Source organism: Suillus subaureus (genome assembly GCF_016647635.1).
Source record: "Suillus subaureus strain MN1 chromosome Unknown BJ212scaffold_10, whole genome shotgun sequence".
Taxonomy (NCBI): Eukaryota; Fungi; Basidiomycota; class Agaricomycetes; order Boletales; family Suillaceae; genus Suillus; species Suillus subaureus.
The window spans coordinates 597,333-623,916 of record NW_024538566.1 but is presented as its reverse complement, the minus strand read 5'-3'; the positions used below and the strand labels follow the sequence as shown (position 1 = coordinate 623,916).

General features: G+C 45.5%; 5 protein-coding genes across 5 annotated transcripts; 2 read left to right on the top strand and 3 right to left on the bottom strand.

Moving 5' to 3' along the window:
* The first annotated feature begins 705 nt into the window (after positions 1 to 705).
* On the top strand, positions 706 to 3,239 carry BJ212DRAFT_1344444 (NADPH oxidase B). Its single transcript, XM_041335264.1, has 8 exons — positions 706 to 1,224; positions 1,276 to 1,778; positions 1,835 to 2,055; positions 2,107 to 2,385; positions 2,440 to 2,659; positions 2,713 to 2,841; positions 2,895 to 2,938; positions 2,965 to 3,239. The coding sequence occupies exons 1-8, from the start codon at positions 843 to 845 to the stop codon at positions 3,047 to 3,049; spliced, it is 1,863 nt and encodes a 620-aa protein (XP_041194842.1). The 5' UTR covers positions 706 to 842; the 3' UTR covers positions 3,050 to 3,239.
* Positions 3,240 to 4,247: 1,008 nt separating this feature from the next.
* Positions 4,248 to 6,601, bottom strand: BJ212DRAFT_1344433 (uncharacterized protein). The gene is made up of 6 exons (XM_041335263.1): positions 6,459 to 6,601; positions 6,213 to 6,379; positions 6,117 to 6,158; positions 6,047 to 6,056; positions 5,302 to 5,997; positions 4,248 to 5,246 (listed from the first exon to the last, which is right to left on the bottom strand). Exons 1-6 carry the CDS (start codon positions 6,570 to 6,572, stop codon positions 4,455 to 4,457), a joined length of 1,821 nt encoding a protein of 606 aa, XP_041194841.1. The 5' UTR covers positions 6,573 to 6,601; the 3' UTR covers positions 4,248 to 4,454.
* Positions 6,602 to 8,703: 2,102 nt separating this feature from the next.
* On the bottom strand, positions 8,704 to 10,657 carry BJ212DRAFT_75105 (histidine phosphatase superfamily). Its single transcript, XM_041343982.1, has 9 exons — positions 10,353 to 10,657; positions 10,044 to 10,305; positions 9,941 to 9,996; positions 9,760 to 9,888; positions 9,704 to 9,709; positions 9,507 to 9,654; positions 9,293 to 9,457; positions 9,076 to 9,239; positions 8,704 to 9,024 (listed from the first exon to the last, which is right to left on the bottom strand). Exons 1-9 carry the CDS (start codon positions 10,482 to 10,484, stop codon positions 8,896 to 8,898), a joined length of 1,191 nt encoding a protein of 396 aa, XP_041194840.1. The 5' UTR covers positions 10,485 to 10,657; the 3' UTR covers positions 8,704 to 8,895.
* Positions 10,658 to 14,502: 3,845 nt separating this feature from the next.
* On the bottom strand, positions 14,503 to 20,052 carry BJ212DRAFT_1446262 (uncharacterized protein; the record flags this gene model as incomplete). Its single annotated transcript, XM_041338219.1, has 19 exons — positions 14,503 to 14,519; positions 15,731 to 15,875; positions 15,900 to 16,041; positions 16,063 to 16,249; positions 16,301 to 16,502; positions 16,723 to 16,762; positions 16,787 to 17,022; positions 17,069 to 17,165; positions 17,214 to 17,245; positions 17,301 to 17,405; positions 17,462 to 17,526; positions 18,605 to 18,665; positions 18,733 to 18,911; positions 18,984 to 19,185; positions 19,235 to 19,248; positions 19,295 to 19,526; positions 19,558 to 19,748; positions 19,800 to 19,801; positions 19,844 to 20,052. 19 exons carry the CDS (start codon positions 20,050 to 20,052, stop codon positions 14,503 to 14,505), a joined length of 2,358 nt encoding a protein of 785 aa, XP_041194839.1.
* A 580-nt stretch (positions 20,053 to 20,632) lies between these two features.
* On the top strand, positions 20,633 to 22,514 carry BJ212DRAFT_1479269 (uncharacterized protein; the record flags this gene model as incomplete). The annotated part of the gene is made up of 6 exons (XM_041339847.1): positions 20,633 to 20,840; positions 20,902 to 21,079; positions 21,308 to 21,515; positions 21,573 to 21,974; positions 22,023 to 22,379; positions 22,437 to 22,514. The coding sequence occupies 6 exons, from the start codon at positions 20,633 to 20,635 to the stop codon at positions 22,512 to 22,514; spliced, it is 1,431 nt and encodes a 476-aa protein (XP_041194838.1).
* Between the last annotated feature and the right edge of the window lie 4,070 nt (positions 22,515 to 26,584).

Sequence of the window (26,584 nt, the reverse complement as noted above, 5' to 3'; positions counted from 1 at the left end):
AGCAATCTGCCAAATAGGTCGTTGAAAGTGGACTCCTTGGCTAATTTGGGTGTGTAACCTGTAGGTCATAAGACGTGTCGTCACTATTTCTTGGATTTTAGCTCCTTGCAATGCTACCAGGACCAACCAGTGGACTCTCATGTCCGATGCGCTGGCTTCGTCGAAGACCTGTGCGTTCAAATAACGATGTCATCTTTTCAATAAAGAATGGTTGAACAAGTGAGAGATTTGTCCTGAATTTGGGAACATCGCGGTAATCCATCTGGTTTGATTTAGACCACCAGTCACCTCAGGTTCAAGCTGGGTACGATAGGTCATGATGGAGTTATCTGGACAGCCTGCTCCATCAATTTTGATTGAATGGTGATGGAGCTCTGTCGCAATAATGATGGGCCTGATCAAGTTGAAGTACGGGAGTACTAGAAAAGAACTGCCAGGGCATACCGAGGAATGGGATGGGGACGAAAACGTTTCCTGTCGAGGTCCGATGATGTTCAAGTTTGACAGTATCGGTTATGAGGCGCAGCACAGGCAGAACACAGCCGGATGCCACCACTTATCTGATACGGTGAGGCAAGGGGGCGCAGCCTTGGTGATGGGAGCACAGGTTCTAACTGATACGGTGTCCGGACTCTTTGAACTTGTAGTAACGACTGTAGTTAACGACATGACTCGTGGGAATGACTGTTAAGAAACAATATGCATAAATTGCCTTGTAGGACCTTCTAATCTTACCGTGGCCCCCCTCATACACATTCCTCTTCCACAGCAGGCAGGTCCTCTCTTTCGTTATACGCGCAGGTCGTTCTTTGTATCATTCAACTATTTGACCGGAATAACTCATGTCCTTCAAACGGTCATCCGGTCTTGATTTTAAAGATCGCAACCCATTCAGAGACCAAGACCCCTTCGTTGACGGCGCAGGCGACTATGCATTGAATTCCATACCACCAAGCCACCTCCAGCGCAACAAATCAGAGCGCCTTCGCCTACAGGGTATCCAGCAACCTCTTCCAAATGCTGGCATTGGCGCACCCAAAGTTCCCGATGGTCCTCCTACTCTCGGTCAAAAGTTTGACAGGTGGATGATCAATGAGGGTGGAAAACGCCTCTTTTTCTCTGCTTGGATCTTTTTCCACATGCTCGTTATTGCATTTGGGTTCATGAACTACCAGCTTAGTGACGACCTTACCGGAGCCCGCGCAACTTTTGGCGTCACCTACGGTAAGCATTTAGATGTGCCGTATAGGTCCCCTTCCCCTAATATTACCACAGCTATTGCTAGATCTGCAGCACTTGTACTACACACCGATGTCATCTTCATTCTCTTGCCTGTCTGCCGAAACTTCATCTCCCTGCTTCGCAGAACGCCCCTTAATTCATTTATCCCATTCGACAAGAATATAACATTCCACAAGGCAACAGCCTGGTCCATGGTTGTCTTTACTCTCATCCACATCGGTGCTCACATGCACAATTTTTACGAGCTTGCCCTCGCCGACCCAGATGCAAATACAACCGGCAAGCGTGTGCTCGTTTTCTTACAAGCAAATTTTGCCACCGGTCCCGGTGCTACAGGTTGGATTATGACCGTTGCATTGGGCATCATGGTCTGGTTTGCCATGGAGAAAAGGCGCCGTGCCAATTTTGAGAGGTTTTGGTACACACACCATCTGTTTGTTGTCTTCTTCCTCGCCTGGCAGTTCCATGGTATGTGGTGCATGATCAAGCCGGACAGAGAACCGTTCTGTTCCTTCAACTCTATTGGTGTCTTCTGGGTTCGTGAACTTCGACAAGCTAATTTTGTGCCACCCATTGACAACGGCTTTTTCAGCGATACTGGCTCGTCGGTGGCCTTATTTGGACATACGAGCGGATTTTGCGTGAGGTTCGCTCGCGTCATAAGACTTTTATCTCCAAGGTCATACAACACCCGTCCAAAGTCATTGAAATCCAAATCAAAAAAGAGAAGACCACTACGCGGGCAGGGCAATACATTTTCATCTCTTGCCCAGAGATCTCCTACTTCCAGTGGCATCCTTTCACTCTTACGAGGTAAGTTAACTCCTTAATTAGCTTTGCGGGCAAAGGCTTATAATACTACAGCGCTCCTGAGGAAGATTATATTTCTGTGCACATCCGTGTCGTCGGTGACTTCACCACTGCGTTTGCCAAGGCTGTCGGCTGTAACTTCGACTCTAAGGATTCCAAGGATGTCGACGCCAGTGGTGGAAAGGTTATTGGCACGAACACAAATCCGCCGCTCAACCGGGTGCTCCCTCGTATCATGGTCGACGGTCCGTTCGGTAGTGCCAGTGAGGACTTCTTGAATTACGAGACTGTCCTCCTCGTTGGTGCTGGTATTGGTGTCACTCCCTTCGCTTCGTGCGTATCGCACCCCTCATTTATTTGATGACATCATTGACCATATCCATTCAGTATTCTGAAGTCGATCTGGTACCGCATGAACAACCTGAACAACTCCAAGCCTACCCGTCTCTCCAAGGTCTACTTCACTTGGGTCATCCGTGACTTTGGCAGCGCCGAGTGGTTCCACTCGCTACTGCAGGCTATCGAAGAGCAGGACACGTTAAACCGAATTGAGATCAACATCTATCTTACTGCAAAGATCAAGGAGGATGACATGAATAACATTATAGTGCGCAGTACCCAATTTCTCAGTGGTTTCTGTACTGATTGTGATTTCCTTAGGTCCAAGATGTCGGCGCAGAGAAAGACGCTATCACTTCTTTGCGTGCTCCCACTCATTTCGGCAGACCAAACTGGGACAGGGTGTTCGGTTCTATGGTTGAAAAGCACCCCGAAACTGATGTCGGCGTGGTTCGTAGCTCGTTGTTACCTATTAACTCATCCGCTCACCCGTCCATTTACAGTTCTTCTGTGGCCCTCCAGTTCTCTCCAGGCAGCTCCACCAGATGTCCAACAAGTACTCCAATCCCAGAGGCACGCGTTCTTCTTTGGCAAGGGTGCGTTTATGATTTTCCCTCCGTTGTCAGGCCCGGCTAACTTTTGTGCAGAGAATTTTTAGGATGGTTGGTTACTTTGGATACGGTACTGTAGTTGTATTGCTTTTGTTCGCTGTATCTATGTATAATGCTATGGATATGAACGACCGGGATATAAAAATGTACCTGGCTGTGGGTCCCCGACTCCCACGTTAGTGGAGAAGGATCTTTGTTGAATGGATACGTCTAATTTACTATTATTTTCTCTGCAACCTGACCGGTAAATCTATGCATTTTGTCGATCAGTGTTTTTGTCTGAACCGTCGCAAATAGTGAACACAGTCAAGGGCTTGCCCCTCTAATCCATCTCTATGAATCTAGCAGCTAATCCGAGGACGAAATTCCAACACAGCCGCATTAATGGTCTGCACCACGATTTGTTTTATAATGTGTGCCAATTAAATGAACCAATGCAGAACTCGAAATTCTGCTCAAGGGGACCAGTATCAATACCATTTTTGCGTTTATCCTCGTCCGGAAGGTGCCAGGTTCCTGTATTTAGAGTTTCACGGTGACCTCTGTTGACATGTCTGTCTAGTGCCTAGGTCTTGCTGCGGGAATCGAAAGTAAGCAATCTTTTGTTCCGCCTTGGCATCGACATAAAACAGGAGCGCACGCAAACTACACATCAGAATGATATGGCTCGGTCTGCCACTTTCAATTGTGCCAGTCTCGCTGAAGCCTCATCGACGAGCGCTCCTTCAGTCGCTGGCTCTTAGATGCCAACACGACAGAGGGCGACTTGAAAGCTAAAGGTGGGGAGGTCACATCGTTTTCCTGACTGCCAGACTCACACTGTCCTTAGCTTGTGTGCATTCTCCTGGTCTCTGGCCCCATGAAACATTTTTCGTTTGGCGGTGAATCTTGATGGTTTTGGTCAGTCTGTCGAGAATCTAGGTTGGGACGTACGTATACGCAATATACCTTATATTTTTGAGACGTCCCTCGCGAGGCGTGGTAAAGAAATATTGTTGAGCAAGTCTCGAACCTGCAACAGATTTATAGCCTACCACACCTACCACTTAGCTAAGACTGGTCAAGACGGATGTCTGTAGTACGAGTCGCAGTAGCATTCAATCACATCAGGAAAACGTAATTCATTACAGAGTGTTACAGAGCGCTCTGTAGCACTCTGTAGTGAATTACGTTTTCCTGATGCATATAGGATTAGAATTTAGCAGTCATTTACCAACGCAAAACAAAATGAAAAGACTAGTTTGAGTTTAATTTGATTGACACAAAACATGCCAAGAATAAGCGAGTGGGGGGCTGGCGCCGGCGTCGTTACGATAGAGGGTATATAATCCAAGGTATGGGGTAGCGCTATGATACAAAGTATATGCACGAAACTAATCACCTAACTTATTACAAGTCCGTTGCTTTCCTGCATAAGTAGCTTGTCGTGAAGGAAACTCCAAGGAGTCCCGTTCAAAATGAATCTGTCGCCAGGCGGAACCTATTTGGATTCTCTACTAACCAAGGCGGCGGCGGGGTCCCCCACAAACTCTCATACGCGCTCATAACGTTGAATGTGACCTCATATTGGTCACAGGTGCATTGCTCGAGCTCCCCAGCCTCTACGAACGGTGTCTCCAACGCGGAGTAAAGCTCTTTCTTATCCTTGACATGGTACACCTGGCACCAAATCTCCACCAGCTTACGCACAAAGTCGCCCATGTTGCCATCGCCTCCATCAACGAGCACTACCATCAAGCAGTCCTCGATCTTCTCGTGATTCCATCCCGAGGGTTGCGCCTCTTCCAGGTCATCGTCCTCGCAGCGCACGATGTCGCGAGTCTTCTCCCATGGTATGGACGCGAGTGCCGACCGGCTCCGCGCGTGTCGCTTCCGCGAGGTCCAAACCACCGGCCGCGAGCGGATGACACGTCCGTCTGCCCTCTTGCGCAACATGACCATGATGTCAGGATGTCGGATGCAGCCGTTGACAAAGGCTTGTGCTTTGGCATCATTGAGAGATAGGGAGCCGTACAGAGATAGGTTGCGCTTCGTCTCCTCCCACATGAGCCCGAACAACTGAGGACCGCCATCCGTGCAGATGATAGAGTGCCGAGGTGAGGAGAGCGGTATGTCACTGGGAATGAAACCTGCCAAGATCAGTTCTTTCGCACCGTCGAAGCCGTATTCGTATTTCATATACGATTGGGAGAGGGCTGTCTCGGAGAACAAGGCAAATCGGGTCATGGCAATGACTTCGTCCACCTGGAGAACTGAAACATAGGCTACTAACTCGCGGGTGTACGGAATAGATGCGTACCGTCTTACACGTCGTGCGGAGGCAGGAGTAGCAATGGTAAATTGCCATCATGTGGCCCCAGGCGTGCAAAGGCCACTCCTCACCGCTGGCCTCCTTGAAAACCTTACCCCCCAAGACCATTACGTAGTCGCCTTCTCCATTGGCCCGCAGAACGTCGTCCACCGCATCTCTGATATCGTGGACACATAAAGTCTTGATAGCATTCCAGATCTTTTCCAATGTCACCAAGTCCAGGTTGTCATCGCTGAGAAGCGCCATGACACTATCGTAGCTCTGAGACAAGAACATAAGGGCTGGCTCCGTGAAAATTCCGCGGCGCACATAGGCGTATATGACTTCTAGTCGTTCATCGTGATACTTGGATCCAGAAGGAGCGCAGTATCGGGCCAGACGAGACCTAATTTTCTCCAGGAATTCCACAGACTTCTCGCGCAGTACCGCCTCCAGAGGATCGTCGATAGCTGCACCCCGATCGCTCTCTATAGAATGGAAGGATACGTCACGACCAAGAGATTCGTCGCCATAGCCTGAGCAGTCTCCTGATTCGTAGGCATCGGGGTCGCGATCCAAGACCCAAAGCGCATTCTGTGCCTGTAGGATGAGTTGATAGGCCCGCGTCTCGACGTAGTACAAGAATCTTTCAACTTCAGCACGTTTCTTGACGAGGGATTCCCAAAAGGCTTTGTGACCAAAGTCCTGTCCTGCACGTGAAATCAGGTCCAAAATTCCACTTAGAATCTCATACCATGTCGTTGCTATCATGGAAAAAATCAATACAATCAATGAAGTCAAATGATACAGGGAACGTCACTCACCCGAAAAAACGCTCGGAGAAGTAGACTCGAGCTTCTATACATCTTCCGCAGGCACTCAGTGAATGAGAGTAAGTCGAAACTCATAAAGGCATGTACCTGGTCAACAAATTATACTTGAGCCTCAAGCAATCATTCCATTCCTTGAGGAGCGGAAGCGAAGTGCACCCCAGGATTGTCGTGACATCGCTGCACGCTGGGTTATCGACAAGTGTATCGAGCAGTACATGATGCGCCTTGTAGTTGGCATACAGCTTCAGTCGTTCCTGGAACGAGATTTAAACTACCGGCTTAACTCCATACAGTACCGTCGCCCGGGGTGTGTTTGAACTTCGAGGAACTTACCTCATTGTGCCGTGGGCACCAAAGTGGACCGTCAACAGTCGGTACACCACACTGTATACCAGTAGAATATAAGGCAGCGCAGGTATCACGTTTTTTCTTGGGCGACTTTGACATAGCGTAAGGAAGACAGCTTGATACCTGCGAAGCTTAAACTGAGGACCAAAGTTGGATGAGAGTTACGGAGTCACGTGATCAGTGACAACCGCGTTTTCGATTTTCCAGTTCGCCATTATGTAATATTTGCTGGTCAATCATTCTGTGAACATCAAAGTAAAAAATAAAGGCAGGTGCCCTCACGCGTCGCGGTATCTTACGATCTTACGTCCTTCAATTGTATGATTTGTGTCATCCGCTTAGCATGTCAAAAATTGCGGGTCCAGGCAAAAGAATTTTTGGTCTGAGCTAGACTCTGCTAGCGTATAAAAGACAGGCTCACCGAGTTCCATCTCTTCACTGCTCAGTATTTGACTAGCCCTCGAATTCCCTAATTTTTCAGCTCTCCAAATCCTCTCTTCTTTGAAAATGTTTGCCCGTCCCCTTGCTGTCCCGTTCTCTGTGGCCTTCGCTGTCGCTTCCGGTGGCTAATGCCAGACTGGTAGGATCTAGTGCTACGGGTACTCTCCTTCCGTGTGAGAGTTTTTTTCGTGCCCTAATCGTGCACGACGAGGTCCCGTCAGTCGGCAGCTACAACGTGGTTCGCAAAATATTTCGTCTTGTTGCCAATGCGGTTGGCGACGTTGGTCTCACTTCCTTCGTTGCATGCAACTAAATCCTGTTTTACAGAATGGACTTGTCAACGTTGGCTGCCCGCCCATGAATGTCAGTCTAGAAGGGGGACTGGTGTAGTGTTGGAAGTCACTCGTTTGACTGTTATTTCATCGAGAATCTTGATTATTCAGCCTAATCATGTGCTTTCTGATTGCCTCTGACTATTATTGCCTAGATCTGGCTTCTGCCGCCAAGCCATTGTGCTCCAGTCTCACTATCCTGTCACGCGCATGAGGAGTCAATGAGACGAATGGATCTCCCAAGGTCGTAACCGATGACAGGGACTCGCCAATAGGGAAATTCTTGTTATTGCCAGTCAGCGGTATGTAGCGCCTGAATTAAATCTTATGTTTCCATCTGAGTTGGCGGAGCAAGCCTGATTGCCCGCAAGCTGAAGCCCAGACGTCTCTTGCCCGCAATGAAAGATTACATTTGACCTTTTGGTCTAGCTGCCAGTAACATCGAGTGCTGCGCTGGACAGTCACTTCTAAGTATTGCAGAAACCGAATTCCCACGTGGAGGTCAGTGCAGCATGCAGGCAAACGGGATGTCTCATTTGAAGGATACTTCTATGTCGTCTCATTCAATCAAGTCTGTCGAAGGCCAGTGACCGCGCGCTATCAGTGGCAACATCATGCAATCACGGTTCGTATGGCGGGCGGGGGCAAGGGTAGTGTCCCCGAGGTAGACCAACCATGACGTATTAACCGCGGATATATAACTCCGCCAACACTAACTGGAGTTTCCATTCTTATTGCTTGCGGCGCCCCTCACGTATTACTGAAGGGCCAGTCTGATGTCTCGCTCAACTAAGGGACATTTCTTGTCGACATTTGAGTTTTCAGGACCTGCATTCAAGTCTATAAAACTTGACTCACTGCGCTCGAAATCACTTTGCATGTGACACCATCATGCGACCACATTTCGAATATCGAACAAGAACAAGTTAGGATCCCCGAGGCAAACTAACGTAGAATCACCGCGGATATAAAGTCAAACGATATCAACCAAATACCTCAGCTATGGGTTGCCATCGCCATAAATACAAGTAGAACACACTTGAATCTGGATGCGATACTACTCGACAGCTTGTTTGGTGCTCAGGTAGTGCCTGGCTCATGTAGGACTCCTGTTTTCCGTCCACAATTTTCCATTCCAGTTAGAAGGACGCTGAGAATATCTACACACAATAATTTTCAGCCGTGCAAGGTCCAACTGAGTTCTGGTGTCAATTAATTTGTTGACTGGTGGAAGGGCTAGTTTGTAATTTGAAAATAAGATCTATTGTAAAGGTTGTAAATATAAGTTTGTGGTTCAAATTGTCACGCAGTCAAGCCTAGATTTGTTGTTCAAACTCACGTTGCAGCAAGCACTTCGGGAATCACTGGTCCAGAAAAACCCGGAAAAACTTCCCTGTACTGGAAACCGCAAGTAAGTCTCACATGGGCACAACGAGAACTCCAGACCTTCCTTTCAGGGAAGAGCCATTCGTCTTCGAAAGGGAAATTGGAGTGCATTCTAGAAGACGCTGTTGTTCGATGTACGTATTTGCTGGAAGTTTAAATGTCCTCGCTCATTGGAGTCAAGTCCCAAGGAACGATAGATTATTTAAAAGAATTAGACAGTTTTACATTACAGAAATCAAAAGACACCCGTGGTCTCATGGCTTCTAGCCCGTATAACCAGTACCATAGCCGTTCAAGAAGGGGTCGTTACTGTAATTGAAGACAGAGCATCCGCGGAGGACAGTCTGATTGCAGGAGAAGCACCAGTTGTTAGTGGAGTTGATTGTAGTCCACTAAATGAAGCTGTGAGCAAGAAAACATATGCGCTGTAAAGAGCAGCTCACAAAGAGTTGGTTAATAAAACTGTCAAGCGTGATGCTTGTGTTGCCGAACATCTTAAGCTGACGGAACTGGCTGTCCTGAGTACCGTTCTTGAACTTCATGCTGACCTCATGCTGACCCTGCGAGTTCTGCGACAACTCAAGGGCAACGACAGAAGCATAGTTGACTGTGAACTAGTATCAGTCTGCAGTGTTGAGTTCATACACTGTTGATACTGACCGGTACCAGTGATCTCGGGGTCAGTCACGGTGGCATTCGTGACGTTAAACAGACTGATAAATGGCTTGTAATCGATTTCCTGAATATTCATCTTGACTTGGTTAGATGTCTTTGTCATGTTACCCAAGGCCCAAAAGACCTCCGGTAGGAGTGTGCGAATAGGAACTGCAGCAACGTTAGTGGGGCACTTTTTCAGCATTGAGTCTAAACCTACTTTGGCCGATGCCATTTTGCACAGAATCGGTGAAGACATTGCGCTGGAGCCAATCAGAATAATAGCGAGCTTGCTGGAGGAAGGTGGGAGGCAGGGTTTCGTAATAGGTCTTGTTATAGGTGTACTGGACATTGACATGGTCGTATATCTGCGAGACGATATAGGCTTGGCCTGAAAACATTCAAATGAACTCTTACATTCCACTGAACAATTTTGTCAGAAAAGCTTTCACAGATGCAATGAGGTGACATACCATGTTCGTGAAGTTGTTACTGACGCTCCCCAAGTAAGGTTTTAAGGCGGTCAGGAAGGGCGCGGCAGTGGTGGACATGTTTATGAATGCGGATGAAGCGTAAATTCTAGCCAGGTGATATTGGAAATACTGTTGTCGGGCATTATGAAATGACCTCCAGAAGGTACAATGGATTTCATACCTCGCATTCCATCCAGCTCGTGAGAGATGGACTCTGCCAAAATTCCAAAGATTCCACTGCAGCACATTAATTAGAGAACGAAAGAGAGCCCTAACTGACTTGCCTGGAACATATTGGTATCCTCCAAGAGGAGGAAAAACCGTTGTACCATTCGCCAGAGTTATCTCTGACTTTTTTGTGGATGGGTAGAGACCCTGAAGCAGAGCATACGCAGAGTTAAGGATGACATTTCCTCCACCAGCGTCTGCGCGGACAGTCAGCTGATCGATATTTACCACGTCAGTGCTGATATTCTGGATGAAAGACGGCGAATTGGGATTGAGATACGTGTTACGAAGAAAACTCCCGAGTTCAAATTCTTGTTGCTAAACACTCGTGAGCGAGATCTAGTATTGTAACACAGAACTCTCACCTCTCCAAGAGGGGTGATGTATGCTTGGGTAGAGTTGTATGTAGTTGGGCTTTGATAGTATGCCGTCCTGTCGCCGTGGCGAGCCAGAAGAACAACGCCAATGAGACCCGCTGTAGTTGTAGTATTGACCATGGCTGGAGCTGTTGGGCCCGTAGTGATGAGGGAGGGCTTTGACTTCACAGTTGTCCACTTTATAGCAGGTTAACATGTATATGTGGCAACTTGAAAATGCGCCATCGTTTTCCGAGTTGAGCGTGCCAAGAGGTCCAAGACAAGTATCACCACGCTTAGTACAAAACCTATGGCTGGTATCGATGGAACCAATACTTAAGTGAATGCTCCCAAGCTCTATAGCATAACATTTATTGGCTTACCACCGTACTAGAGCCGCTGTATGTCAAACCGCGATCAGGTTCAAATGTGTCGCAAACTCACGATCACCGGCCGCTGTATATGACACGTTTTGCACGGATATACATCAAGGCTGCAGAGGCCAATTATGCACCGGAGCAGATGAAGCGCGGGTCAATACACAGTCCATAGGTATGAATGGAAATTCAGTAAAGAATACGTACATCCTTTCAATGCATATCAATCTACACTCCCGGGCCATGCTCGAGAGTCGAGGGTCAGCTTCCCAATCGTATGGATACCTATGTAGGAACGCCTATTAGTTCCTGGTAGTTACCCCGATGATTACGCAGATCAAATTGGGCTGTGAAACACTGAAACGGTTGAAAGATTCCTGCGCGACTCGGATGTTCAGCCCTTGCCTAGTTGAATTCAAGCTCCGCTCCGCTACATGCGTACCAAATCGTAGCGCCGCTCACGCGCCAGTTCCCGACTCCGCCGGCTCTTTTTTTTCCTGTTCTTGTCCGATTGGTCGTGACTGCCTGAATAGTCAGCCCTACACAGATGATGTACCCTCCCCTCCCCCCTTTGAACCTCCGGTTATTCGACCTCAATGTTTCCCCTCCCCAATTCTGTAGCTTCTTCATAGCAATACATCTGCATCTTTTGTATTTACTGTAACCTGACTATATGATTCAATCACTTTCTTTCAACTCCCTCCTATCCCTGTGCACAGCATGTTGTATGGCGACCTTCCCACTTCATTCTAGCCCCCTGCACAGCATCTTGTGTGGTATGTCAACACATTGTGCTATTGTCAATGAAGTAGACATTTAACCCTGGGCTGTAAACCATCCTGGCCAACAGATCTATGGACACTCAACATAGAAGCTCCTTCTTGTGTCTAAGGTACATACTGAAGTAAGAATCCATGGTATTATCCATAAAGATTTCCAGGTTGATGAAGGCAATGTTGCAGCACCTGTGCATCCACCTTGCCAATGCCTCATGGTGTACTGATGTTGATGTTGATGTACCAGATACACACTCACCTTCTGTGCTGGTGCAAAACTACATGATGTCAGTTGTAGCCATGGTCTGCAGAGAGTACTCAAGCACATACTCATCAAGAAACCCCCTCATCATCTGTTTTGTTCTGCCACTCTTAATAGTGTGGTGTTCATCATTCTAAGTTTCCAGTGGTCCTGTAGACCCTTCTTGCCAGTGTGATTACTGAATGCCTCATATATGACAGGCAAATGCTTGCTTCAAGCTCCACTGCACAATTGATCTCACTATAACTCAGTCAACTCTGAAACTGCTGATTGATATCTATGTCACATCCCCAACTAGGCTGAATTACAGCAGTACATTATAACACCCATGCACAATAACCTCTTGCTCACCCTACACTAAGGGCATTGCTCATTTCTATAGCAATGTATGATAATGTAAAGCACTGGTCCCTTTTGAGTGACAATTGGAACCTGCACATGACTGAAACACACCTTGATATCAGGAAATTGATGATGAGCTGGTCCTGTTTCATCATGTCCACAATGTGGCCTGGAATGTCTCACATTTGCTTGACAACCACCACACTCCCATGAAGTGTCTCATGCTGCCCACTCATGCTACACATTCTTCTGAGGAGGTGGCTTGGAGGAATTGAAGGATTGGCTCTTTCAAAGTACAGTGTATACTTTCCATCCATGATCACATTGGATCTGGGCACTTTGCTGAAGGTGCAATGGAGGTGATGACATGTCACTGTGCATTCATAGTGGTCCCACTGTTTCACCCAATAGTTGATGTCAAGGTCATCTAGTGTTGGCAGCCTCTCCACTCCGTCTCACACTGGAATGGGCATGAGGAAGGGCCAGTGGTAGCCTCCACTGTAGAATACACCTTTGATTAGTTGCAGGAAATGCTGTGGGTCCTTTTAGCTATGCCACAATGGCCAAGTGATCACATCTTTGCTCACTGGTTGGTGCCATCATATTTCAGGTGGGATGAATTTCACATCATTACCTATTTCCACAAGTCAGTCCTCCTCTTCTCCTCAATTATTCACTTTTGAGTGGAAACTCATGGTTGTGGGCACCTGCAGTTTCCAGGTTCTGACCCATCACCTGTACATGGCGAGGACATTTTGGATTGATGCACTTTGTGTTCAACTGCCATTCAATGTCAACATTGTGGAACACATTAGTTACAAAATCTGCTGCATTCCAATCAACAGACAACTGCAGGTGTTTCTTTTTGATGTGGTACCAGTAGGTAGGACACAACTTCCCACAGGCTGCGTTGAGGAAGAACATTCCTCTTTCCACTTCCATGCTGTCCATCAGTTCTCCAGCACATCCCAATTTTTTATTCCATGCTGGTAAAATCCCCATGTGGCTTTCAATTGCCAGCCCTCCTTCCAACCATTTGGGATAGAAGTATTATACTCCTCCAGTAGTCATGAACAGCATGTCTGCAGTTGTTTGAGCATTGAGAATGATATGCAGGACACTTTGGCCCTCATGTGATGCTGACAGTGTAATGATTTGATCATTACAGCCATACCTGTTAAATCTGCTGATCCAAGATGCAATGGCTGGATGTGCCACATCTGAGATGAGTGTATATCCCAGCATATCCTCCACTGCTGTGTGTAAGGCGTCAAATGCTTGGTATGGGATGATGATGTTGAGATCCCTTCTGGTGTAGTCCTTGTCATGTCTCACCATCCCCTATACTACTGAACTGGTTATGACACCCCCAGTGTTCTTCAGGACTGAGAGGAAACTTGCCAAGTGATTCTTTGCAAATGGTTCCAACAGGCACATCAATCTTCTCTGAACCACCTTGTGGCCCAACTCTCTCATGAACTGACAAGTATGGCTGGTTGTGACTATATCTGATATCCTCAGGATGTCCAGAATGATTGTTGCCACATTGTGGTTCTGAATCACTATGATGGTGATGAGTGCAAGTGCCACAATTCAATGGACCTCCTACATTTCATACTGTGAGTGGTACTGGGTAGACTCTTGGCCAACAGTGGGGATATTCCACTTGTTATTGTCAGTAGACAAAGTCACCAATGTGTTCTGGATATGCAGTGACTATGATAGGGTTTAAAAGTCCAGTTGCACAACTGGTCAAAGACCACAGACTGAACCATACCACAACTTTTAAGACCAAATTTTCAGTCTCAGTTTCCCTTAATTTGACATCTTGTGGTTGCTGGTTGCTTATTGCCTTGTTTGATGTCTAACATCAGACCAGTGAAAAGTTGACCACAACCAGTGAAGGTTCAACAACTCTGCTGGCTTGCAGAGCAGAAGAAAGAAAAAAGGCTCTTACTCTGGGGTGAGAGAAAAGCCTCTGACTCTCTAGGTGTTGGTCGAAGTGCACCAAGTGATATGTTTGATCCTTAAGGGAAGCAAGAAAACCAAGGATCCATGAAGTGACACCAGGTCAACTCAGGTGAAGCATGATGAAAGCATGCATGGGAATATGGAGCGCGTAGGTGCATGAAGCGTGGGAATGAGGTGCAAGGAGTGTGCAAACATATAAAGACTGGTGGATGTTGTGAAGATGTGAACTGAGAGTGCTGGAGGAGACTGATGGTGATGGTAGACTGTTGCTGAGGACTAGGACTAAGACTGATAGATACTAACTCATGATGATAGATTCTGAGAATAAGATGGGCAGCATGATAGATAGCATCAATGTTAAGAACCATGTTGCTCAAGGGAGAGAACGACTGACTCAGAGGGGCTTGGCCTCAGCTCATACACTGTGCCCCTTACCCAAGTATGTGCCCTTCATTTCAGAGGAAGTCTGATGATGGTCCAACAAAGTCTGGAGGACTTCTGGAGGAGCGTGGGAGAGTTCCAGAGGAATGCAGGAAGTGCTTAGGAGAGTTCCCATTGCAAGGTAATACTTCTACAGGAAAACAGGATGGAAGGATAGGAGGTCTGGAGGACAGGAGGACAGGATGTCTGGAGGTCTGGAGTATGGAGGACAGGAGGTCTGGAGGTATGGAGGACAGGACATGGAGGTATGGAGGATGGAATATCTGAAGGTATGGAGGGTAGAATGTCCAAAGGACAGGATGCCTGGAGGTATGAGGGACAAGAGGTCTGGAGGTACAGAAGACAGGAGGTCTGGAGGTCCAGAAGGAATAGGGGCTACATCGGATGAAATCTGATGTAGAAACAAACAAAGGTAGACTACCCTAAGGAGAGTCAGAGGGACAGGGATTGGACCTAAGTCCAGAAAGAGGGGAAGTGCTGGAAAGGTGGAGCTCCAGCCTAGGGAATCAATCCCTAGGCCTGATGGGTAGGACAGACTTAGCTGGACCAAAGTCCAAGAGAGGATTGGGCAGGTAGAGCAAAGTCTAAGATGAGAGAACAGGATCTAAGATGATATTCAAACTAAGGAAACTACAGGAGTATCTACAGGGGTTATATACTGGAGGATATCTGAGGGAATCAGTAAGCAAAGGAGCAGGGCTATGTACGAGCATGTGGAAACACATTGGTAAGTAAGACAGAACATAACTAAATGAACTCAGAGATGAAGACTCATACAAGGATCAATAAGCAAGACAGAAGAAGAGGTAACTGAAAGCCAGAAAGGTAGAGATGCCTAAATGGGGATAGGCACAGGATATTGGACAGAGGGTGGGAATAGGTCCAGAGATCTGGGGATCTGGAAGACAAGGTGGATACAGGACCAGGATATGAGGAGGTGGATATAGTCCAGAATCCGAGACAAGGTGAAGTCTGGATGTCTTGCTGGATGGAGTGTGCATAGGGTGGATGGGACTGGGGGTTATGGATCAGGCTAGCAGTGGAGATCTGGAGGTCCGGAGCTCAGGGGTAAATCCAGAGTGTAGTCAATCCTGCTGAGGTGTGGAGCACACAGCAGAAGGGGATCTGGGAATGAGTTGGATATGAAGTGGGGTCTGGACGTAGGCTCGGAAGGTGTGGGAATATGATGGAACGCAGGTCCAGATTGTGGGATATGACAATCAATGTGAATGATGGCATGCTCTGGAGTATTGTTTGCTCTATATCCTGGATGAACTATCCACATTCCTGTGTCCTTGTCTGCAGTGTCGCTGACTTTGTTGAACCAATGGATCACAGCACAGGGATACACTTTACCTTGGTACTGGAATGAAAAAAATGTGCAAACACATGCAACTTCAAGGCCTTGTATGCCAGGTAGACTAGAGTCTGTGTTGATGAAGACACAGTCATTGCATGAGGACTTGTTCCACCAGGAGGGACAAGTGTGGATGTGTTCAACATGCATGCCACCAGTGCTGCTCAAATCACTTGGCACATAAAATCATGACAATGCTGAATTGAAAACCAAAATTTTGTTGAGGTAAAGCGGGCATCCAGTGAGAGGTACATCAGATGTGTCACAGGGATTGTTGGGATGCAACTGTTGGAACAAGAAGCAACTGAGAAGGTCAGAGAGGCAAGGAATATTGAGTTCATTGGCAAGTGCAGGAATGCTTTGAGCGCATTTTTTTCCCCCTGTACAGTATGTTTAGTACAGCATTAAAAATGAAAAAAAGGAATTCTTACGAGGTGTTTTCACCAGCTGCACGAACACTTGTAGAACCATTGGCCCATTGTCTATATTGAGGTCCTCATCAATATCAATCAAGGAAGGTGCAGGTGGTACAGGTCCAGGGGGATGTGGGTCTCTGTCTCTGTCTCTGTATCTGTTTGCAGGTGCTGCTGCTGCTGCTGCCACCACTGCCTCTTCACCAAGTTTATTGATTTGCTGTGCAGGAACTGTTATACAAATTAGTTGAAAGATATCTTGCACATGAAATGTGTGACCTACCTAAGATATCCATAGCTGCTAAGAGACAAGTGCCAGTCAGCATTCCCCAATGCATGAAGTTGACTCACACTGCCGAAAGTTTGTCAAGCCATTGGTTGGTCAGTAATATCTGACCAAGCACATTGTAATGGCTTGATCATTGCCAAGGCTCCTTGACTGCTTCAATGTGCTTGTTCTTGGTGATTGAAAAACAGAGGCTATTGGGTGCAGCAAAGAGTCACATATTTTGAGAATAGTGTGTGAGTGAGTGTTGATGAGGTAGGGAGAAGTGAAAGATGACACCTGTTGCCTTGAAGATTTCACGGTAATGGTGAAAGTGAGAGAGTGCATCGTTGATCTCAAGTAGAGTATCTTCAGTAATTATAACACAACAGACTAAGTAACAAAAATCCAGAAGTGTGCAAAAGGTGTGCATGATGTCTTGAGGTACATGGCCCTCAATAGCAGGCAAGTAGACCTGATTGATTAAGCAGGTGATAGCATGACATAAATTGATGACTCACTTTCATCAAGGCCTTAGAGTCATCTCCCATCCACTGCTTAAATCCATGCCCTTGGGGAAATCGTTGCAAACCTGAAAATAAAGCAACAGCAGTGATTCTAAGGCAATGAGTAATAGTAGGTAGTTTAGATGCAAGTAGAGCTTACCTGCGATCAATATCATCCATAATTTTCTGTGCCTTTCATTTTCTGTGCCTTTCATTTTCTGTGCATCCATCAGAGGTACTTCTTGACCCATGTCACAAGGTGATCCTTGAAGGCCCCTTTTACAAGTTGATGGAGGATATCCAGCAAAATCATTTGAAAGATGTCAGCTCGGGGGAAGTCATTTGTGAAGGGCTGTTGAGACATGATTAATGATATAAATGAGATCAAGGGGAATGTGCTGGACATACCACAAGTTGGGTGACTATTCCAAAGTCATCCCACAGATCATCCAATAGAGCCTCTTCAATAAGGGCTTCTGTATATTCGCTGTCATGCATGGTATGTGATTCATACCATGACATATACATAACAGGAGTGATAAGGAAGGTATAACACACCAGACTGATCCCTATCACCAAGTTATCCTATCATTTTTCCTTATTGTTTAGCTAGTTTTCCACTTTCAGATTTCACTTCTATTTTTTTTCTTTCTACTTTTACTTAGGCATATTCAGCCACCACATTTTCTCATGAGCCACCAGGCATGTTTGTAAGCATGTCATGTGACTGGGAAAACACTCTGATTTGTAAGGATTCAACTTGACTCATCATGTTTGGTCATGATTCATTATGCTTTGTAAGACTTGCAACTGTATTTATAATCCACTTAGTAATAAGGCTGATTCAGCACACCCATAAGCTTGGTTTGTAAGCACAATCTTACCAATCCATGTGATGACTCATGCCACTTTTCTTTATGCTTTGTAAGATTTCACTTTATTTAGTATCTACTTAGTAAACAAGCTGACTCAACACAAGTTTGTAAGCACATTCTTACCAATCATTGTGAAGAATCATGCTTAGTAAGATGGTCTCCAAAAAGGTATATAAGGAGCTCATTTTATACCTATGAAAATAGACTTCCCACTTTCACTCTTTATCTCAAACCATGTGAGAACATTTAAGATTTAAGTGCAGGCCATTTGGTAGCCTAGAAGTAAGACTAAGAAACATCTATTCAGGTTATATACTACCTTACAGGGGTTGACTATATAACTAACAGTACAGCTGACTAAGCTAAAGCTTCATCTACACTACTTTCTTCTCTCTTTTTCAGGAAGGGAGACATGATTCACAAGCACATAAAGTGCCACACATTCAGAGTTCACATGCAGTACTCCAGACTACTAGTTGCTTTTAGACCAAGGAAACAAGAAGAGGATAATTGAAACATATCCCTCCCAAGAACTCACACATTATCTACCATGAAAACTAGAAAAGTTGTAGACCATGTACTTAAGGACTGGCAAGAAGTCTTATCCTGTATAGTTGTGTTGTCACTATATATGCATTGTACATAAGACCCTTAAGTAGTAGGATATCACAAGTACATGGTAATGCATCTTCATCAAGATTATTGTGATTTGCCACACACATGTAAAATAATATTAGCTACAACACAAATAAACTGATCAAATGAAAGCACATACTTGGGACACCAATTTCAGACAATACACACCAATAGAACCTGTTCCTCATAATCTGCTATATAAGGTCCTAGTCCATATATAACCCACCAGTAGTGACCATCTCTGAAATGCGTGACTTCAGGAGTTGTCATGCCCAGCTTGAGTGGGTTGAGGATTTTGGAAAGGGATGAGTGGAACAGCTGTTGATGAAAATTTCTGAATGAATGTTCTTCGGTGTGTTCCTGTGTAATTATATGATGATTAGTTAGTGATAGACATAGACCATGGTGCTAAAACAAACTTTTCGGCATTGCAAGGAACACAATAATGGCCACTCTGTTATGATATGCTTGTCGGACATTGTTATGGATGTTACCAATAGAAGCATATAGTGGATAATACTCATTATTACCTGTCCCAACTGAAACTGTTGTTTCACCACTGCCAAGAATGACAGGGACAAAAGTTGACCCGAGTGTGCTCAGGTCTTTTGCAATTTCATCCTAGATAAGTATGGAGCCATCATCACAGCTCCAAAAGTACAACACTTACTACTTGATCCCATGCTCAGTCACCAGACATAAAAAAAATTCTTCCATTGGTGCTTATCACCCTCAGTTGAATATTCTCTGTATGGGTGGTAATCTATCTCATTAGCATAAATTGGATTTGTAAGCATATTGCACATGACTTCATGCAGGTTGCAGAACCAAACTTTGTATTGATCATCCATCCAGGGCCTGTCTTCATCTGTGAGTCTCTCGCCATCATAGGCAACTGTAAAGTGTTGCCATGGTGCATCTCCAAAGGGCGAACTGTCAATGACGTTGTACAGATCAGTGATCTGTAAATGGTGGCTTGTCATTGTGCTTCACAAGGGTAGATGCCCATAGATCCAGCAGCCAGTCAATTTGACTGGCTGGCATCTGGTTTTGCTTGTAGAGGAACTCAGCTGTTTCAAATTCCAAACAGTTATGAAAGGGCATCCAGTTGTCATTTGCAATATCCTCAGGAGGAGGAGGAGCACCAGGAGGGAGGAATGCACCATTTACATCACATGGTTTGCCTATAATTATGATCAGTAAAAAAATAGAATATGGCTAGTAGATCAACTTACCACTAAGACCCATATGATAGTTTCAATACAGGTGATCCCCACACCTGACAAATTCCATATGGATATCTGCCTGGGGGGATGGCTGGTGCAGATGCCTGTCCATGTTGATATCACAATAGTCAGCACCATGGTGACCCTCATGGATGTCCATGTCAACATGGTGCCCTTCATCACAAGAAGGTTGTGCTTGGTTTGGTGGTTGGGGTTCTTGAGGAATGGGTGGTTGGTGGTTGTCTTGAGGCAGTACTGGCATGACAGGATGTGCTGAAATATGATGTTTTGTTCACCCAATGGAGTTTTGAACCATCTCGAACATGTTCCGCATGGAAGCTGGAGTGTGCTATGGTCCTGTCAGTGTGGCTGACTGCATGGAATGTTGTTAGGCATTGCTATAAGGTAAAAACACTAGTTAGTAAGAACACACAACTGAAATAACCTCATACCTACTTTGTCATTGACAGTATTTCGAAGCAACTGGAACTTGGATGTAAATATGAGATGAAAAGACAGAAAAACACAGTACTTACCTTGATGATTTGGATATGTGCTGTGTCATATACTTGTATACATGCGTAGACCTGAGACTGAATTGAATTGAATCAGCAAAACTTTGTTTGGTTAGTTTAAGTACAAAATTTACAAACATTCGCCCACAGTCTCCTACATCTCTTTTAGCCACCTCAGGCTTGCCATAGTACTTGTCAGAGATGTCTGACACCACTCAGTGACCTTGCACTCACCTGCAGAATGTGGGACAGCATCCAGGCTTGCCTGACATGCCAGCAAACAGATGTTAGTGAAGGTTCAAGGCTCAGATAGCAGAGGATAACAGGATGCTGAAGGAATCCCATGAACTTCAAGACCAAGCTGCACTTGAAGGGCTGCAGTGGCTTGCAGCGATGCAGGCAGGTATGGTGGAAGCAGAAGAACTCACCCATATGAAAAAACTGAAGCCAGTGAAGCCCTGTGCCTGCCCTGTCACAAAGCAGACAGCTCCTGCCCTTCCCACAAATAAGAAGGTCCTGGCAGCAGGAAATGCTGGTGAGTGGGCAAGCATTACAAGAGGCTGACTTACTTGAGGCTAACATCATTGAGGGCCTAGGAGAAAACAGTCAGGATGACAATAACAGCAATAACAACTACGACAGAATTAAGCACAAGCCAAAGACTCAAAAGCATGGCAAGATCTCACTGAAGGATGCAATCAACAATGCACAAAGTTCAGTGCCAGCAGTCAAGTCAGCATGTGTCAAAGACAAGAAAGGAAAGTCTGCTGCAATGTGTGTCTATTTTACTTGATCATGAACTATGTTGATGCTGACTGAATCAACGCTGTTCTTTCTCAACCTTACCTCAAAATTATGGACTAGTACCAACCCAAAGTTTTCACTGGCAGGACATATAAAAGGCTGGGAATCCAATATCACACCAGGTACTGCTGAATGATCTAAGTCTTCAAGTGCCTCCAAGTCTCACACCATTGCTTCAACTTTGTCATTGGTGCACAGGCCACTAAGCAGTGCATATACCAGCACCCAGGCTACATCTGTATCGAGTACCAAGACCTGCAGCAAATCTAAAGTCCTCCCTGCTCCAGCTAATAAAATTATTACCGCAGTTCTTACTGGCAGCTCTGCTGATGACACTTTGGATGATTCCCAGGAACACCTTGACACAATCACTTCAAAAACGAAGGGGAAGAAGTCTTTCATTAAGGTATGTGGAGGGTCTGTAGACAAATACTAATTCTAATACAAAAAATAAACTGTATAGATTACTACCGAACCAAAGACCAATGATGTGATGGTAGGCTCAAAGGGGAAGTCTGTGGAAACTGACCTCAATGCACCAATGGACACAGAGGTTGCTGCTTCCTCTGACATGGAGGGAGACCCTGAGGATGACAATCCAACAGATGTGGAGGGAGACCTTGAGGACAACAATCCAATGGATGTGGAGGATAACTTGCTCCAGGGCAAAGATGCCAACATGCCTAACAGTGACAGTAGCAATGATCTATTAACCTATTGTCCGATTAAGAAGTGCAAGCTTGTGTCTGCCAAACCTCACAACACAGTCTTGGTGGACATGTTGTCCTCATCCAAGGAACCTGATGCTCTGCCTATAGATGTTATTGAAAATATCGCAAAGAGGGTCATGCAGTTAACATCCTCAGTAGGTTTGATTTATTAGCAGTTATCACTACTTGAATTGTTTGAACAGACCACTGTCACTGTCTCCAAGGCAGCTGTCACAGAGAAGCCATCTGCAAAGAAGGTGAAGACTGAAGATGGTGCCAATGACAATACAAAATCCATGCTCATCCCATTGCCTGGTTACTGGATTGAGAAGCAATACAAGTCGCACTCAACCTACCAGAACTGTGATCTCCCTCCTCAATGTCAAGATCAATGGTGGCCAAAGCATTTCCTCCTGACCATTTACTTGTGGGCTGGGAGTCAAGATGATCTCTGGCAGTTTATGGATGCTCCTCTCATTGACACACTTCAATGCATTTTTGATGTTGTGTATCCAGATCTCAGGTATAAGGTAACTGCTCAAGGGTCTGTTTTCAGTGTTGTAAGTCTCACAATATTTTTTATAATGCTACTACTAACTCATCATCATCTCAATCAGGCCACCCAGCGTCTAGCGGAGTGGCACAGCAACTTCAGATCTATGGGACTTGCAATCATGATCGACTTCTTTGCTTGAAACAAAGATACTGATCTGAAGGACCTTAGTGAAGCACTCCTGGATGATTTTGTGTTCCTTTATGAGGACATGGACTGCTCAGATTCAATGAAAGTGTTTCAGTCTCCATTTATGTTATAGTTGTTTGCAATGGCTCATCTTCACAGCATTGTCAGACATGCTGATGTCAGCATGCTCAAAACAAGTGTATTGGCTGTCATTGGCATGGCCAGTGTTCTTGTCATTTGTGCAGCTTCAGTAAGTACTTTAAACATATGACAAACATAGCTAATAGCATGCAGCTTGAACATGCTGTCAAATGCCTCAGTGCCGGCTCCATTGATATCAATTCAGACACCCTCGATATGCATCCCATGCAAATGAAGCACAAGTTGCGCATGCCAAAGACCTTCAACAAGTCTACCAGCAAGGACAGTACCACTGAGCATGCCTTCTCCATCAGCAAATCACTTTGCCTCTGTGGGCTCTGTACAGCTCTGTACAGAAGGGACCAAGCTGTGGCCAGCCATTTTTTGGTGGTGGGAAAAAAAGTGTTTTACTGATGTCCATCAGTAACTGGGGATCAGCAACTGGATCTTACTTGGTTGGTGTCAGGAAAAAGGGGGGCATATACTTGAGGGACATCATATTAATGGCCCAGAAGTTACTCAAGAAATCAGGCAATGCTGGCCTCAAATGGTACCTTCACCTTGACAGTGAAGACAAGTCAGAGGACATTGACAGGTGTGCCATGCTTTGGTAATGAATATTTGTTTTTTTTCCCTTGTTGATGGGCTGATCATTTGCCTACAGATACTATTTCTGCTCCCTTTGCTGCTTGCTCCTGACATCTAATAAATCTGTGCTGTTCACTAACTTCATACTGTTGCATTTTCCATGTCCTGCCATCACTTGCAATGTCTATGCATCCATTTTTCATACCATTTAATCAACTTTACATCCATCTTTCATATCATTTTATTGGGTTTTCTTCACTTTACTCTATCCCCACCACCACCCTTTCTTCCTATTTTCGCCACTTTACATGCTGCTGTTCGTCCTGTTTTCATCACTTTTTCATACTTTTCCACTGGATAATGTGACTCCATTTTGCTGGTTAATGCCTCATAAGTGACTTCAAGAGCTGCAAAGTAGAATTCAGATGATGAGTGGCATTTTTCTCTATTTTCTCATCTTATCTTTCTTGTTACTTGAACAGTTCTCAAACCTGGAAAAAGACGAATGAATTCAAAATCTTGAATGAAAATAGGTCCGAGGTTTTACTGATGTAATACTAATACTTCCACAGGACACTAATGAAATCCAGCAGTATTTTTCTTCTGAAAGTCAACCAACTCTATGGCATGCAATCCCTGCTTTCGAGGAGCTAAAGATGGCGTGGGAATGGAAGCACAGCATCCCAAAGTACTTGCGAGGAATTTTCATAAATACTGTAGTCTCAATGCAGATCATATGAAACTGAAATACACATAAATGCCACTAACTATCTAGAGCCATCGAGTTCCATCAAGCCTACCTTAGTAAGGTAGATGCAAGTTCATCATTGGGTGCAATGACCACTAGCAACAGTAGTGGAAATAGGTGATGGCAGCAGCCTGATCAGGCATCCTCGCCGGTCAAGATATGCACAAGGACAGATCTTGATGATGCTTCTCGATGGCGCAAAATACAGATCTTACATGAGTTCTATTCTTGGAGCTCCGAGGGAACAAACAATTAATGGAAAGACCCTGAACATCTCACCGAGGCATACTGTATCACAGGTCTATAGAAGAGGTCTGATAGGCTAGTGGATATTAAAGGTTCCTTGTAACTATAGTTTGTGATATATATCAGAGGCCCCAGGTACTATGGTGAAGAATCTCAACACGAGTCAAGTATGTAATTAATATCGTACAGAACATACTTGAATTCACACTTAGTGACACAAGATAGTACAAATTAGTGTTCATTCAATAGTCTACAGACGACATTGGCGATATGTAGCAGTAAGGGTACTTATGAAATGCAAACAAGAAGCGAACAATCGGTGTACAGAGTAGGAAGGTTTGTCTAGATGCAAGTAGCATAGAAGCGAGCAAAAATATTGCTGTTGTAAGTGCGAATTAATAGGTGGCGAGTGGTCACGAGACGAGATTCTACCACACATGCCACATAAGATAAAGTGCCTAGTGGCTACTGGGGAGAAGGGCTACGTGTCTGTACAAACATATAATAGGGTGGGTCCATGTGCTGCGAGCGAAGATGCGTTACGAGAATGCTTAAATGGTGGATCGAATTGAATGAAGGAAACCTAGTGGATACCATGCTATGCAAATATACAGCAAAATGGAGTTGCGGGAGTGAAGGGCAAGAGGCTGAGAGAGAAGGGCAGGCGCGAGAAGGAGAACGAAAGGTGCCGGTTGGTAACCAGCGGCGCTGGCCACAAGAATGACAAGATGGGTAGCTGTGAGAGCCAAAGGCAGGTAAAGGGGGCGTGCAGCTACCGTTGGTGGTGACTGGTGATGCATGACTGTTACATCACAACGAATATCGAAATGTATCACCTAGAACCACTATAGCGCATCATAGTGCTTCAGAGATGCAACCTACTGGTGGGCCTAGGGTTGTAGCGCTGATGCATCACTACCGGCCCTACGATCACAGGACTTTCTTGCACCCTCAGTCTCCTAATCTTCCTAAGACCGGTAATTTGAGATATTCGAACATTATCGTGATTCAGCGGAATTTCCCTGGGAAGGTATTTCCTGATGACTACGACAAGGACGCCCGAGACTATGGAATGTTTTCACGACAGTTAATAAGCCTGACATAGTAAAGAAGGTGAGTAAATGATTCCCTTGGGTGGCCACGTACTCGTCGCAAGACAAACGAGTCAGGTGTTCGATATGTGCCACGTTCGCACATTTAATTTAATGTACGAGAGCCTGACAAGTCATGCTGTACGAGAGAAGTTGAACAATCTCAAAGTTGAGGATCCACAGTTTTGGAGATGAACTCCGACTCAGGAGCTGATAACGAGAGCTGACGCAGAGAGCATGAAGTTTGCGGTGGATATGCGAGCCAGATATCTAAGTGGCGTTAGGGCGAGGGAAAACTTGAAGGAAGAAAAAGGTAAGTACGTTGTACTCACACCGATAATTTGGTGCCACCACAACGATCGAGGGAGAGCAAGTAACCACGTGTTTGCGTGTAATTAAGGTAAATTGCTTGTTTCGGTAAATCAGGGGGTAGCGGAGGGTAGCGGCTGGTAGCGGAAGCACATTTGCTTCCGTTCATACCATTGTGGCATCGTCCTCATTGTGACTTGTGACCAAGACTTATTTTCGACACGGACACCAGCTGGTGCGACGCGTGACCACTGCATTGGTACAACATGGGTATTTTACTGATGTGGCATGTGCAGAGGAAGTCTGATCAAGGACTTCGAATCGGAGTCAGAGCTCATGGAGGTAGTAGAGTCGAAGTCGGAGAACCCTGAGGCTGGGAGGGCTAGTAAGTTGTCATCCTGGAGAATAGCATTAGACAGACCGTTAAACTGCTTGGAGTCATGCTTTGCGAGCCGCTGTCGGCGAAAACGAGTCTGTGCTCGTCGTTTTTTGACCTGTAATGTAAGCATAATTAGACTCTGCACTTCTACTTGCCTTCAAGTTCGTGTGCGCCGCGGCATTTTCAACGGTACCGTAACTAGTACTACCAATAGCCAGAAGGAATAAACAGGTATATTTCTGCACAGCCTGAGTGTCAAGTTACTTTGTGCCAGTGGACGCTTATGGCAATTCAATTAGATTCAATTTTGCCACCATTCTCTGTCTTACTCCGCCAACAAATGGCTGGATGCGGATTGGATGAACGATGAACGATTTTCATTGGCTAGCTACGCTACTGATCCGGACCTAATGGCATGGCGCCAAGTAATTCCATAATAGTGTGGTCCAACTCCTGAACACCTCAGAATCGGCAGGCGCGGAACTTGAAGACGGCAGGACCCTCTGGCGTTTCCTGGCATTGTGAGTTGGCGTGACGTTTTCAACTCTCTTAGAGGAATAACAATTTTTCGGACCTCATCA